Consider the following 14312-nt stretch of genomic DNA (forward strand, 5'->3'; position numbering starts at 1 on the left):
AAAGGAGCTGGTGGGTATCCGATCCCTCCCCTTCTCCTGCAAAACCCTTTCTGGAGGCAGGTCAGCCAGCCCCGAAGAGCTGGGGCGGGAGGGGGGACAGACTCCCATGTCAGGAGGTCAGCTCTGCGGTCCAGGTGAGGGGCGCCCGCCCCGAGAGGCGCTGCTGGCAGGACTGCAGACAGACAAGCGGACACCCGCACGGGCCTTGCCGTTCACGTCTGCGGGGGGCGGGGCGGGTCCATCAGCACCCGCAGCGGGAGAGCCGGCATGGCCATGGCTTTCCAAGGACGCGGCAGAGGGGAGACAGGCTCCAGCAGGTTCTGTGGAAACGCAGATGCTCCCCAGGCCGGGGCGCCCGCGGCTGCAGCCCGAGCGAACAGCATGTGTCTCACGTGGGAAGTTCCGGAAGAAAATGGGAATGTGCGTACTCGGGATGTGACCACAGCAGTTAACCGGCTTCATTAGGCCCTCACAGTGTAACATGGTTTTCATGTTCTTTTATTATTCTGTAAAAGGTAACAAAATATACAGAACAAAGTTTTCCCTTTTAACTAATGTTACAAACCCATATTATTGCTTATATATAAATATACTATATGGCTGATCATTATTAATCAGGTGAGAGCCCAGCCATGGAGCCTCTAACTGTTAAACAGGAGTTTATCTAAGCAAGTGTCCTCTGTGCTGCTGATCCGGATGAGCGAGGTGCGGCCGCCGGGGGAGGGAGTCCCTGTGTGCACGTGTGTGATGCTTTCGACCAGTTTCTAAGCCTCAAAAACATAAATACAGAGATGCATCCTTCAAGAAATCAAGTGAATCTATTAATCTGCGCTAATTTCAAATACAGAAGGAGTATGGCACAGGAGCCACCGGGCTGCTTTAATGACACGACTCTCACACACGCCAGCACGGAGCTGCCCTCAGGCGAACAGCGGCCCTTTCCTTGATTCGATCGGCCCTGCCCAGCAGACAGGAAGTGATTCAGTAATAACAGCAGTGAAAATCAGGCCCGTTTGGCACTATGATACAAATGGGAATAACCAGGGGAGCCCGCACCGTCCCAGCCCCGGAACATTCCCGCTGAAACAGCTACTCTTTAAAGGAACTGGTGCGAGGAGGGTCTAGGTTAGAGAACTACGAAGGCGTTTCAGAGTCTGCGTGCGGCCCGCGGGGCCCGGCTGGGCCGCCCTCCAGTGCCGCGGCCTCACATGGCCTCGAACTCGTCGATGCGCTGCTTGGTGTTGCCCTGCCGGATCTGCCGCAGCGTCTTGTACTTGTCGCGGCCTTGCCGCATGTTCTCGTTGTGGATGATGTCGTTGTGGGTCCTCTTGTTCTCGTCTCTGGCCTGGGACAGCTCGCTGGACAGAGTCTGCAACGGCAAGAGGCAGGGTCAGCCCCGCCACGCCCTCCCCGGAGAGTGGGTGGAGGCTCCCCCGTGGCCCTCAGGCCGCCGGCCCCAGCGGGAGCCCCGCCCTCACCATCAGCTGCTGCTGCACGCGCAGGTTCTTCTCGGCCTCGGTGACCCGCTTCTCCTCGTTGCGGTCGTCCAGGATGCCCTCGCTGGACAGCTCGGCGCTGTAGCCCGAGTCCTCCGTGCCCTCCTCCTGCAGGTTCTCGCGGACGTGATAGGCCACCGGCTCGTACACAGGGGGCGGCGGGGGCGGCGGCGCAGTCATCACCAGCTGCAGCTCCTCCTTGGTCTTCACCAGGTCATCCTGGGCCTCCTTGGCCTTCGAGAGCGAATCAACAGGCCGTGAGCACTTCCCACCCAGGACCGCGCCGTCCGCTTCCCCCAGAAGCACCTTTCTTCACGGAGGAGGCGTCCCCCTTGCGGGTAAGGACCCCCTCATCCCCGCCTCTCCCCGCTCCTGGCAGGTGCACGCAGCAGGAGCCACAGGAGGTGACGGGCCAACCAGAGCCCCCTGCAGCCTGGCCGCCGCCTCGGGCTCCGGGTCCGCAGAGCAATGACCACGCGTGCCGGCGGCAGAGAGACGGATGCCAGGGCCGGAATCTTTCTGAGTATCTTTTCTCCCGTCTACGATCCCAGCATAAGCTCACTGTACGTGTTTTTTGGGGAAAAAATCTATTAAAGAAAAAAAATCCTCCTGCCTGGAAAGAGCCACTCCGCGTTGGTGCTCGGCTTCCTCCCCTTTCCTGTGGCCGCTGCTCGCCCAGCTCCCGCTCCCACAGCAGGTGCTCAGCGAGTCCTCGCCGTCACCCTGACCCTTCCAGCAACTTCTCAGGGGCACATAACCGAACCCCACCCACTTCATCGCCACCCTGACCCGCAGATGAGCTGAGTCTGTAGCTGGTTTGTAACCAGCTTTTCTCACTTGACGCCTTACAATAAGCACTTTCTCCAGAAACCAAGGACGGAGGCCTCTGCACACAGCTTGGGGGGGGGAGGGGGAGGCACAGGCGTCCTCACAGGGGCTGCCTCAGATGGGGAAGGGAGGAAGGGACAGGCGGGTGGGAGGGGGGCGGAGCCCCACAGCTTGGCTGAGGCCTGTACTCGGACCCACACCCACAGCGCCCAGGGCCCGTGCTCCTGGTGGGCGTGAAGGCGGATGGAGGGGCACTATCATGGCTGCAATTCACGACCCTCTGCGGGGCCCTGGAGCAACCCTCCGGGCGGGCAGCCGCCCCACCGCCCACGGGAAACGAGGCTGAGGGAGGCCCTCGTCCTGGTCACACCAGGTCCCATCGCCATCGCCGCGCGTGCCGGGCTGCACGTGCCAGCCGCGGGGGAGGCTTGTTCCGGGCCCTGTGGCCGGCTCGCTGCTGGGGGCGCCCAGCTAATCCGACTTAAAGCCAGTTCCTGGGGGCTGCCTGGTGGGGCAGAACGCCCGGGGAGGCGTTTTCCTAAGTATCACAAGTGGTTCTTTGTTCCCCTGCTGATCCACAGGCCGTTCCCGTGGGAGTCTCTCTAAGAAGGACCAGTATCGGCAGAGCATGCGAAACGCCCCCCAGCTTTCCGTGCACCTGGCAGCCTGGCCGGCCCGGGCCCCGCCCGCACTCACCCGGTGCTGCCACTCCTCCACCTCGTCCTCCTTGCGCCTGCGCGCCTCCTCCAGGAGCGCGATCTTGGCGGTGTACTCGGCCAGCTCCGCGGCCTGTGAGGAGCCAAGTCACAGTGAGCTCTGAACGCCGTCAGCACAGCCCGCTGTGAATGAAGCCTCCCTGGTAACTCGGCATTTCCGCCGCCCGCACGCCCCTCCCTGACCAGCAGGCGGCGGCCGCCCGCACCACCACCCGCACCGCCCTCCCCCGCCTCTGTCCACCGTCCAGCTGATCGCTTACAGCCCAGACAGAAATCATGGTCAGCAGGTGTCGCTTTCTCGGTCCCCAGAGGCAGCCCCTCCATAATTCAGCACCGTGAAACCGCGACTCCTACCAGCTGCTCCTGGCTCTTTATCTGATCCACCGTCTGCCTCTCCAGCTCCTCCTTGGCGCGCAGCGCAGCCATGCGGTCGGCCTCCAGGCGCTCCGCCTCCTCCTGCGCCCGCTTCCGCTCCTCCTCCAGCTGCAGGGCCCTCTGGATCTGGTCCGAGAGCTCTGAAGGGGACACACCGGGCGCTCACGGCTCCGCCACCGGCCTGCAGTCGGCCCACTCCCAGCCCAGGGCCGGGTGGAGTCTCCGGGTGACGGGACCTCTCCGCCCCCTCCCACCGTGTTTACAGGGCGCAGCACTCACAATGCTCGGCCCCCTCACTACCCTGCAACCTAGAGCAGCCTTTTCTGCCGCTAACGCCTCCCCTCCTCGTCAGGAAGACGGACCGTGGGTACTCACCCCTCGGGCAGGGGGCATTAACAAGATACGCCCACAAAGCACGCGGCACCGACGGGACCTGGCCCACAACTACTTTCCAGGCCCGGTCACCACCTGACCCTGTCCCTCCACAGTCTATTCCGGGCGCTAAGCTATATTCCGCTTGGTTGGGTGCTGTCTGTGTGCCGGGCCGTGGGACATGCGAGGGGAACGCGCCTGCGGGAGTGCGGCCCACCTTTCTCGGCCTTCTTGGTCTTCTGCTCGTAGTCCTGGAGCCTGAGCATCAGCTCCTCCTTCTCCCGCATCATCTGCTCCTTCTCTCTCTCCACGGTCTCTCGCCTCTTCTTCTCCGTTTCCAGCTGCTGCCTGTTCGGGGAGGGCACAGGGAGGTTTAGGCCCCGCAGACTCGTGCGCTGTGGCCACGGCAAGTCAGCCATCCAGCGAGGCTGCTTCCGCCCGAAGCCGCCGTCACAGCCCAGCCACCGAAGGAGCAGCTGCGTGGTCACCTGCCGTCCCCAGGTCCCGGCGCTCCGGCCTGCTCTGCCGGCCCAGCCACGGCGAGGGCCCACGCACCCACGTTACCACGTGATCCCCACCGGCCGCCCGCAGCCCGCTCACCGCTCCAGCTGCTTCTGGTGCTTCTCCTCGCGCGCCTGGGCCTTCATCTGCTGCACCTCGATGGTGTCGGGCTTCCGGCGGCGCATGTACAGCTCGTGGTTCCCCATGCAGAGCTGCAGGATGCGCTTGTTGATGCGCAGGCGGGGGGCGTAGAAGACGAAGTCCTACAGGGGAGAGCAGGCGCTGACCGGGCGCTCCCGCCTCCCGCCCGCTGCTCACGGTCCTGCTTCTAGAGGACGTGCGGGGCAGAGCAGGGGCCAGCACAAGGCGTCCACGCAGGACACGGACTCCCGGTGGGTGACACGGACTCCCGGTGGGTGACATGCCCCAAACCAGGACTGGGTGCCGCGGGCCCTGTGCTCCAGGACCAGCAGAGGGCGCCGGGCACGGCTGCTGGGCGGCAAAGCTCCTCTATGCGAGGTCGCGCGGCCTCAGGCACAGGGCGCCTGGCCTTCGGGTTAACGCCTGGCCTGCCCTCTCCAGCCACCGCCACCGCCACGGTCCGGCCGGACTTCTGCAAGTTCCCGTGGGGCTTCCCGTCTCCCTGCCCAGCCTGCGCCCCTCACTGCCCCCAGCACAGGAGCAGGTCACCGCTGGGCCTCGGTGCCCCGGGAGCCCCAGTACGGGCGAACGCCGCAGCCTGGCACACGTGACCGCCACCCACCCTGGCCCCTTGTTCACCTAACCATGCCCTTTCGTGCCTGCAAGCCTTTCCCCGAACAGCCCCTCCTACTGGGCATGTGCTGTCCAACGCCCACGGAGGACACCATGGCCGCCTCCCGTCTGCACGCCCCCCCCCTTCTGTGCCCCTCCCCCGCTGACGCTCCTGGAACTGCTGGCACTTGACCCGCCGGCTCGGCTGGTCTGTCCCACTCGGACTGGGCGGGAGCCTTTCTGGACGTTTGTAACGCCGTTCACTCAGGGCAGATTTACGCTGCTCTGAAGACAGCTCCTAGAATCACTGAATTTCGAGCTGTGCCTGCGGCTGCCTTGGCAGAGCCAGACCAATGACTTCTCGGGCCTGGTACGGCCCGCGGGCCGATGTTCCCCGCCCTGACCTGGCCCGTCAGCACCTGGAGGGCCGGTCAGGGGCAGTCGCCTCTGTATTTCCCGTGTTTACTGGTGCTCACCGAGCACCCTCCTGGTGACGGATCGACAGTTCAGGCAGCAACGCCACCTCCAAGCCCCATGACCCTGAGCCTCTTCAACTCTACAGCGGGAGCGACAGCAACCTAATGGGGCTGCTGAGATGATGAAGTCAGTTACTGTTTGTAAGGACGCACAATGCTGTCCACACCGTGGAAGTGGGCTGGTGCACAAACGCTCACTCAGAGGCTGCTGGCTGCCCTGAGACCTGCTGATGGAGCAGCTCACGGAGGAGCAGTTCATGGGGGAGCAGCTCACGGGGGAGCAGCTCACGGAGGAGCAGTTCATGGGGGAGCAGCTCACGGAGGAGCAGTTCACGGGGGAGCAGCTCACGGGGGAGCAGCTCACGGGGGAGCAGCTCACGGGGGAGCAGCTCACGGGGGAGCAGTTCACGGGGGAGCAGTTCACGGGGGAGCAGCTCACGGGGGAGCAGTTCACGGGGGAGCAGCTCACGGGGGAGCAGCTCACGGGGGAGCAGCTCACGGGGGAGCAGTTCACGGGGGAGCAGCTCACGGAGGAGCAGTTCACGGGGGAGCAGCTCACGGGGGAGCAGCTCACGGGGGAGCAGCTCACGGGGGAGCAGTTCACGGGGGAGCAGCTCACGGGGGAGCAGTTCACGGAGGAGCAGCTCACGGGGGAGCAGCTCACGGAGGAGCAGCTCACGGAGGAGCAGCTCACGGAGGAGCAGTTCACGGGGGAGCAGCTCACGGAGGAGCAGCTCAGGGAGGAGCAGTTCATGGGGGAGCAGCTCACGGGGGAGCAGCTCACGGGGGAGCAGCTCACGGGGGAGCAGCTCACGGGGGAGCAGTTCACGGGGGAGCAGCTGACGGGGGAGCAGCCTCCTTAGAAAAGGGAAACGCTGCTTCCAGGAGCTTCGTGACGGGACCGAAGAAGCTCAGGACACGGGTAACACACAGCTTGTGTCCCAGCTCCTTGCTCCCGGTGACCAGCAGGTGACAGAAAGGGGAATGTGGGTTAGAAACTCTTGTTAAAAGTTATTTAAAACGCCTGCCTGCTTCCTCTCCTTTTCTTCCTTTCTCTTCTCAACCGCAGGGCCCTCAGCGTCGGGGTTCTGACCACTGGCCCAGGGAGACAGTGGCCCAAACAAACAAACAAACAAACAGCACCTCCCACTCCAGGCCCCTCCACACGCCCAAGGACCCACTTAGCTTCCAGGCTCCTCGTCTGCTCCCGAAACCTGGGGAGCATGCTGAGCCCGAGCCCACGGCTTCCGGGGTGCGGCCCTCCCCGGGGTTCACACTGTCATTAAGTCGTCCGGTTTCCCAGGGAGGTGCCTGCAGAGCTGGGGCAAACCGGTGTTTTGTTACCACCCACCTCTCATTACACAAGAGGAAACCAGCTGGTGTTGGCTGCAGACAGGCCCACTCCCCTGGAGGTCTGGACTGTGTCCCCTACGTACTGGCAAAGGACTCTGACCAGCACCGAATCCTCTTCAGAAAAAGTCCGTTTAACGTCCCCTCATGGCCTCCCGCCTCCTCCCGCCTCCGGGAGACAAGCCTCCACAGGGAGGAAGGACAGTCTGACTTCAAGTTAAAAACTAAAAACGGATACGAATTATTGAAAGTGTCTAAACCCAAGTCTCCAGCAGCGTGCTAATGCGCAACCACACGCCGACGTGACCTGGGCCGGCCATCCAAACTCGGGCAGAGAACAGACATCCGAGAACAGACCCTCGAGGCACGAGCCAAGTTCAAGGAAACAAACCCAAAGGTCACCTTGAAAAGGGTCAGGGAATGAGCAGGGGAACTCCTAGGCGCACCCCCACAGGGCCCCAACTAGGGCTCCCTGCTCAGGGCGGGAGGGGGGCAAAGGTCACGGTGAAAGGGGCTGAGCACAGAGCAGGTCTAGTCGAACGTCATTTTCGCTTCTCAGACATTTCAAAGCGGTCGAGTGCGCTGCCTGCCAGCCTCTGCCTTTGCCAGGAGCCACGGGGAGGCGGGCAGGCTGAACAGCGACGGTTAAGGCCCAGCCTGCGCGTGCACGTGGCAGGAGGAGCCAGCCTTCGGGAGGACGGGCTGGGCATGGAGCAGGCGGAGCAGCTGCCCGGGTGGGGGAGGGAAGGCATTCCCCTTTCTGTCACCCTGCCTCGCCAGTCAGTCAACCCGCCTCTGGGATTTCCTGAAACATGGAAATCTGGTTTCCTGCTGCCCCAGGTGAGACCAGCGCGAGGAGGGAGCCCTGTGAGGTGCCGAGGGTCCAGGACTGGGTCCCTCGCCAGCTCCTCACGTCACCCCCCACAGCAGCTGGAGCCTGAGCCCAGGCCGCCTCCCCTACAGGGCCTTCGCGACCCCCCCGCCCCCGGAGGCCCACAGCCCGCCTCCCGCCAACTCTGCACAGCAACATCCGCCTGTGATTGACCCCGAGCTGCTTTGCAAGCGCCCGCCAGCAGCACGCTTCCCCCGAGGGGAGACTTCACGAGGGCGGGCCCGTCCTGCCACCTGGGCACACCGCCCGGCACAGTGCCCACCTCGTGGGGCAACCTGGAACGCTCCTCTCCGGCTCCCCTAAGTGGTGCTCACCAGAACTACTGGACATAAGAACGCACGCGGGGCTGCGTGCCTAAGGGAGCCGGCTGCCTCACCAGCTGCAGAACGGCCTGCTTGGGGTTCACGATTGGGAAACAGTCCGAGCTCTGCTCCCGTCCGTTACCTTAAAGAAGGAGGCTCTGAAAAATTAGCAACATCTCCCTGAGCAGAGGCAGCGCCCGGACGCCAGGCGCTCCCGCCCAGGAAGGTGGGTGCATGGCGCCCCCGCGCTGCTGCCCCCGAGCTGTTGGTCTGCCCGAGTCTGCGTGAAACTCTACTCCACGTTTAAGGAGCCGCGCCGCCGCCCGTGGAGCAGCAGCGAGCGCTCGCCAACAGCGGGCAGCGTCTTCAACAACAAAGGGAACCCGCTCACAGCCAGCCCGGCTCTCCGCGTGGGTCACCGCAGGCCACGCCCCGGAGCGCCCGGACGTCCACCAAGAGGCCCTTGACCTCAATGTGACCTGCCGGCAACTCCCCTACGCACACATGCTCTGAGCATCACGGCTCCTGTCACCGAGGAGGGAGATGGCATTTATCCTGGAAACTCGCGTGGCTGCAGGAATGAAAACCAGTCACCCCGTGCGGACGCCCCGCGAACTTACGGGCGCCTTCTTGTCGATGGGCTTGATGACAAACTTCTTGTCGTTGAAAGAGATGTTCCTGATCTCACTCCACGGGAAGCCAATCTTTGGGGTCAACCTGAGGTTAAAAAGGTCAGATGTTAGCTGTGCCCGGATTGACTAAAGGGGTTTGCAGATCTATCCTGTTTTCTTGTCTCGTCACCCTGGCTTGTAATCTCGGGGTCAACTTTGATGTCCAGCCGCACGACCTGCACCCTTGTTGGAAAGGCCTCTCACAACCCACCCTCAGGTCAGCACCCTAATCCCGCCCTTCCCGTGGCGACAGCCTAACCAAGGCCCTCGGGCCGGGTCTACGTCAGCCGGCTTGTCCGTTAGTGTTCCTTTCAGTCAATCGTTCCCTCTTCCAAACGTCAGCACGGCAGCTTCCTGCCGCCCAGGTGAGACCGGCCGCGAAGAGGGAGCCCCGTGAGGTGCGGAGGGTCCAGGACTGGGTCCCTCGCCAGCTCCTCACGTCACCCCCTCCTCGCCCCACGGCAAGAGGTTCTGCAAGAGGAAAGCCAGAGCCAGCCCGGCTTAGCAGCCCCGGCTTCCTGGTCCCCCCAGCCTCTCACACAGGGTTTCCCGGAGGCGCCTGGAAGGGCTCCCTCCCCTCTCCTCCCAGCCCGACCGGCACCCCAGGCCGCCCGCTTCCTCTCCTCGGGTCTCCCCTCGGCCGTCAGTCTCTGTGCACAAACTCCTCTTCTTCACGTGACTTAAGTCACTGCATCATCGCTGAGCTCTGAAGGCCAGGAGGGGAGCTTCCCGTGGCCAAGAGCACGTCTCTGTCTCCCCGAGCTGTGCCGAGGGGCTGCTCGCTGAGGAGGCGGCCTTGGGTGGGTCGGGCCCACCATTTGGCGTGGACTTCGCCTGGATGGTGCAGCCGGTGCCGCCGGGGGCGCGGAAGGCCTCTGTCCTGTCCTGGGGTCTCCGCTCCTTCAGGTCGGTCAGGGTTTGCCCAACTCTCAGGTGCTCGGGCGCTGGGCACACGTTTACACGTGCCACCCCCCCCCCCCGAGGAGCCGAGGGCGCGTGTGGGTGCTGCTCTTCGGGCTCTCAGGGGTGCGTGTTCCTTCCCGGGTCACCCCCACCTTCTGAGCGCACCAGCCCCCACTCCTAACGAAAGCCCCACACCGGCCCAGGTCACTGTAGTCCATACGGGCTGAGACCGGCTTTTTAATAGCAACCCGGACGTTTATCATGATTTCAGGTCCACACGCTCTCCTCACCTCCGGATGCCACCCCATTCCTGCAGCACGTCACCAGGGCTACCCTTCAGAAGTGACACAGACCCTAAGCCACCACTCAGATACCGCCATCAGAACTGGTCTTTCCCAGACGCGTAACAATCCCCATTTGCTAGTAGAAACGAGCAGGGGTGGGCGGAATCTTGCCTACCAACCCGTCTGAATAAAAACTGGTGGGCAGGGTAGGTCTTGCTATGGCAACAAAGCCCGGTCAAGGCAGTGCGTGCCTGTGTGTGTGGGGGGGCGGGGGGCCCTGAATGCCGAGAGGGCATCTAAGCCCGGCAGCGGGCGCTCTGGGACGGGACACAGCGGTCACGCACACCCGGAGGAGGGGGTCAGGGCACCGCCAGGCGGCGGCTGTGAGAGCACGTGCTTTCCCGGGCCTGCCCGACGGCTCCGAAGCCCACGAAGCTCACCTGGCCAACGTGCGCCCCGGCACCCAAACCAACACGCAGGGGCTGTCCTTCCAGCCTCACACATGGGCGGACCCGGTGGAGGTGGTTGTGTTTTAGGCCCAGGGGCCCTGGGAAGGAACTCAGGAGGTCACGGGGTCCTGCCCCGACTCCCACCTGTGTCCTCACATGCAAAGGCCGCACGAGTGACATACACGAGAGCCATCACTGCAACAGAGGAGCTCAGTGGCTGCTGCTCGACTCCCAGCCACAGCGAAGGCTGGACAGGCCTCTCTCCTGCAAGGCTGTCACTATGGCCTCTCTGGCGCGTCTGGAAAGTTGGTCTCTTTAAGACTCTGGCCCTAACCGGTCTGGCTCAGTGGATAGAGCGTCGGCCTGCGGACTGAAGGGTCCCGGGTTCGATTCCGGTCAAGGGCATGTACCTTGGTTGCGGGCACATCCCCAGTAGGAGGTGTGCAGGAGGCGGCTGATGGATGTTTCTCTCTCATCGATGTTTCTAACTCTCTATCCCTCTCCCTTCCTCTCTGTAAAAAGTCAATAAAGTATATTTAAAAAAAAAACAAAAAAACCTCTGGAAGCTCGGGCAACAATTGACAGCCATTCATCAGCATGACTGCAGTGTCAAAAGACGAGGACCAAACAAGAAAGATGACTCAATCGGAGTTAAGAACCGCCTTCCCTGCCTGACCATAAAGCCCACAAGGATTTCTTTCTGTTTCTCTTTTTTTAAAGAGTTTACACATAGGACATGAACAGACAAGGACCCATAGATTTCTAAAGGGTTTATATTGTGAGCCTGCTCTTGCTTAGGCCACACATTAAAAAAAAAGTGATATTCTTGAATAATAGGGACCAGAGCTCTTCCGAGAAAAGGTGATTCCAGGCCTGAAGGGAAAGTGCAAGGCGACCCTGGAATATTGTGAAGTGAAAAGGAAAGAGGTGCTCAAAACAACAGTCCTGGATTAGAGCCCATGGTAACGGGAACTACGAAACAAAGAAACGGAGAAGAGAAACTGTCTCCTTACATTAGCATCCCAACTAACCGTTTCCTTAAATCAACACTTCTCAAATACCAGAGTCATCACTATTTCATGCAAGACCCGCCAAGGCCGTGGTCGGCAAACTGCGGCTCGCAAGCCACATGCGGCTCTTTGGCCCCTTGAGTGTGGCTCTTCCACAAAATACCACGGCCTGGGCGAGTCTATTTTGAAGTGGCGTTAGAAGAAGTTTAAAAAATTTGGCTCTCAAAAGAAATTTCAATCGTACTGTTGATATTTGGCTCTGTTGACTAATGAGTTTGCCGACCACTGCGCCAAGGGATGCTAGAAGGCAAGTGTGGTAAGAATTGGGGCATTGCCAAAGCCGGTTTGGCTCAGTGGATAGAGCGTCGGTCTGCGGACTGGAAGGTCCCAGGTTCGATTCCGGTCAAGGGCATGTACCTTGGTTGTGGGCACATCCCCTGGTGGGGGGTGTGCAGGAAGCAGCTGGTCGATGTCTCTCTCTCATCGATGTTTCTAGCTCTCTATCCCTCTCCCTTCCTCTCTGTGAAAAATCAATAAAATATATTTTTAAAAAAAAAATAAAATAAAATAAAAAAAAAAAAAAAAAAAAAAGAATTGGGGCATCCCCCAAATACCCTCATCGTATCCCCCAAATACCCTCCTGTTAGGAAGGGAGGAAGTACTGCGAGGAGGAGCTCAGCAGGCACCACCTTGACCAGGATCCAGGTGAGCAGCACCCGTAAGGCCTCCTGGTATCACTGCCACCACGCAGGCCTCGGCGGGCACGCAGGACAGACAACACAGCACGCCCGTGGGGTCCTTGCCAAATTCACCCCGCCGGTGTGGCTCAGTGGCTGAGCATCGACCTATGAACCAGGAGGTCACAGTTCGATTCCCAGTCAAGGCACATGCCTGGGTTGTGGGCTCGATCCCCGGGGAGGCCAATCAAGGATTCTTTCTCATCATTGATATTTCTCTCCCCCCACTCCCCCCCGCTCTGCTCTCTCTCCCTCTGAAATAAAAAATGTATATTTTTTAAAAGTACCAAACATGAGAAAAAAAGACCCAAGTTGAAGAGCTTCCTACTAAGTTAATGGTCAGTACTTTTCAAAAATGAGAAGTGGGTGCCTGCCAGGCTTCTCCTTGCAAGGTGTCACGACAGACAGACAGACAGACAGACTCCACTGTCCCAGATGGAAGGAGGCTGGGCAGGCGTGCCCACTAAATGCAAGGGCTGTCCCATTGGGGGGAGGGGGGGGCCCGGGCAGGACGTTCGAGGACAGTCGGTTATGCGGGGGATGCCCACAGGGGGCCAGGTCTCCTCTGGGTGCCGACGCCCCGTGTGACACCTGGACGGCACACCCGGGGCAGCTGGGAGAAGGGCACGTGTGACACCTGGACGGCACACCCGGGGCAGCTGGGAGAAGGGCACGTGTGACACCTGGACGGCACACCCGGGGCAGCTGGGAGAAGGGCATGTGGCTTTGAAACCTTTCAAAAACCTGAAATGACTTCAAAATGAATTAAAGAATTTTAATTCAAAATATGCCAGAAGGTGCTGACAACGTCCTACACCTTGACAGGAGTTGGACTTTCACAGGCCCTTGTTGGTCTGAACTTAGCAAATGGACACTCGGGAGCGTACATCTCATTATACTTAAGTTTTACACCAAATGGAACCAAACACACGGCGCCCAGGGAGCCGGGGCCCGGGCGGGGGGTGCGCCTGGGAGAGGCCGGGCACTGCTGTGGGAGGACCAGGCCGGCGGGGGCGCTCACTGTGAAACCTTCCTGTTCTGCAGCGTTTGAAGATTTCATTTAAAAAGTTTAAGAGCGGTCTGGGCGGTGGCTGGGCTGGAGATCCCGTGTCCTGTAGATCCAAGGCCAGTCCTTGGCCAGAGGCAGGGAGGGGCAGATAACGGGCTGGAGTGCGGCCTGCACGTTCAGTGGAGGGAGGACTCACTAGCATGGCCTGGCCTTGCTGCGCCTGGAGGGGCCGCTCCCCCACCTCCCACCCTACAGCCTGCGGCGGGGCCCGGCTCACAGGCTCCTGTGGGCGGGCAGGTGTCTAACCACGGCCCAGGCTCCCTGTCAGCCTGAGGCACGCTCTGAAATTGCCCACTTGGGGTGGTCTAACTGGGGTCCAGGCCTTAGCAAACTTCTCTAAGAGACTAAGTGGCCGGGAAACCACCTGTTCCAGGTTCAAGTTCGGGTTCCAGAGACCAGGAGAGATGGGCCTGGCGCCTGGGTCCCCGCACGTCTGTAAAACAGCTCACAGTCAACACAACTGCCTGGTGTCTCCTCCCTTTCACGGAGCACAACACGCACCCCCTTCCCAGCCAGAATTAACTTATCCTGCCACCCGAGCGTCATTCTGGAAAGTGAGAATTCTGTCTTTAAAGGAGCTGGTTGGAAAAATCCTTCCGAAAGTGAGTAAAACGGAAACGGAAATCAGAACGTCTGACTGACAGCCCTGAGTGAGGAACGAAGAGAAAGGACACTTGGCTCTGGGCTCAGTCCCCACCTTGTCGACAGCCCTTCCCACATCCTCTCGCTGAAAGGGTTAATGGAGGGCGGAGCCACGCCCCTGAGAGCACCCTCACCGTCCCTCCGTCCCTCCGTCCCTCCGGGACTACCCCTGCGGGAGGGAGGGAGAGGTGCTGCAAGGACTGAAGACCTGGGGGCAGGATCAGGTTCCTCTCGTTCTGTCTCCTTCTGTTGTTTTGTTCTTGGTCTGGATGCCGAGCAGAATTATAGCAGCTGACCTGAACTCTGTTCCAGGCTGATAATGCTTTTCAGGGAAGGGCCTGGGTCTGCCAATTCCCTCCCTCCCGGCGGGCTCCTGCTCTGACCTTCGGGTTCACAGCAAGCAAGACAAGTGCTTCAGGCCTACGTGCCCCCACTTAACGTCACGTATACGATAAAAAGGGACCCGGGAGGCATTTCCCAACCGGA

At 61.0% G+C, this 14312-nt stretch overlaps 1 protein-coding gene across 1 annotated transcript in view; it reads right to left on the minus strand.

The window, feature by feature from the left end:
• Positions 1–482: 482 nt before the first annotated feature.
• Positions 483–14312, minus strand: part of EZR (ezrin) — a 45721-nt gene continuing 31891 nt past the window's right edge. The window contains exons 8-14 of the mRNA XM_054722598.1: positions 8682–8778; positions 4388–4551; positions 4005–4135; positions 3395–3555; positions 3021–3113; positions 1479–1730; positions 483–1369 (exon numbers count right to left, since the gene is read on the minus strand). Of these exons, the coding sequence (XP_054578573.1) occupies positions 1205–1369; positions 1479–1730; positions 3021–3113; positions 3395–3555; positions 4005–4135; positions 4388–4551; positions 8682–8778 (1063 nt within the window). The 3' untranslated portion in view covers positions 483–1204. The remainder of the gene's footprint in view (positions 1370–1478; positions 1731–3020; positions 3114–3394; positions 3556–4004; positions 4136–4387; positions 4552–8681; positions 8779–14312) is intronic.

Source organism: Eptesicus fuscus, chromosome 10 (assembly GCF_027574615.1).
Source record: "Eptesicus fuscus isolate TK198812 chromosome 10, DD_ASM_mEF_20220401, whole genome shotgun sequence".
Lineage (NCBI taxonomy): Eukaryota > Metazoa > Chordata > Mammalia > Chiroptera > Vespertilionidae > Eptesicus > Eptesicus fuscus.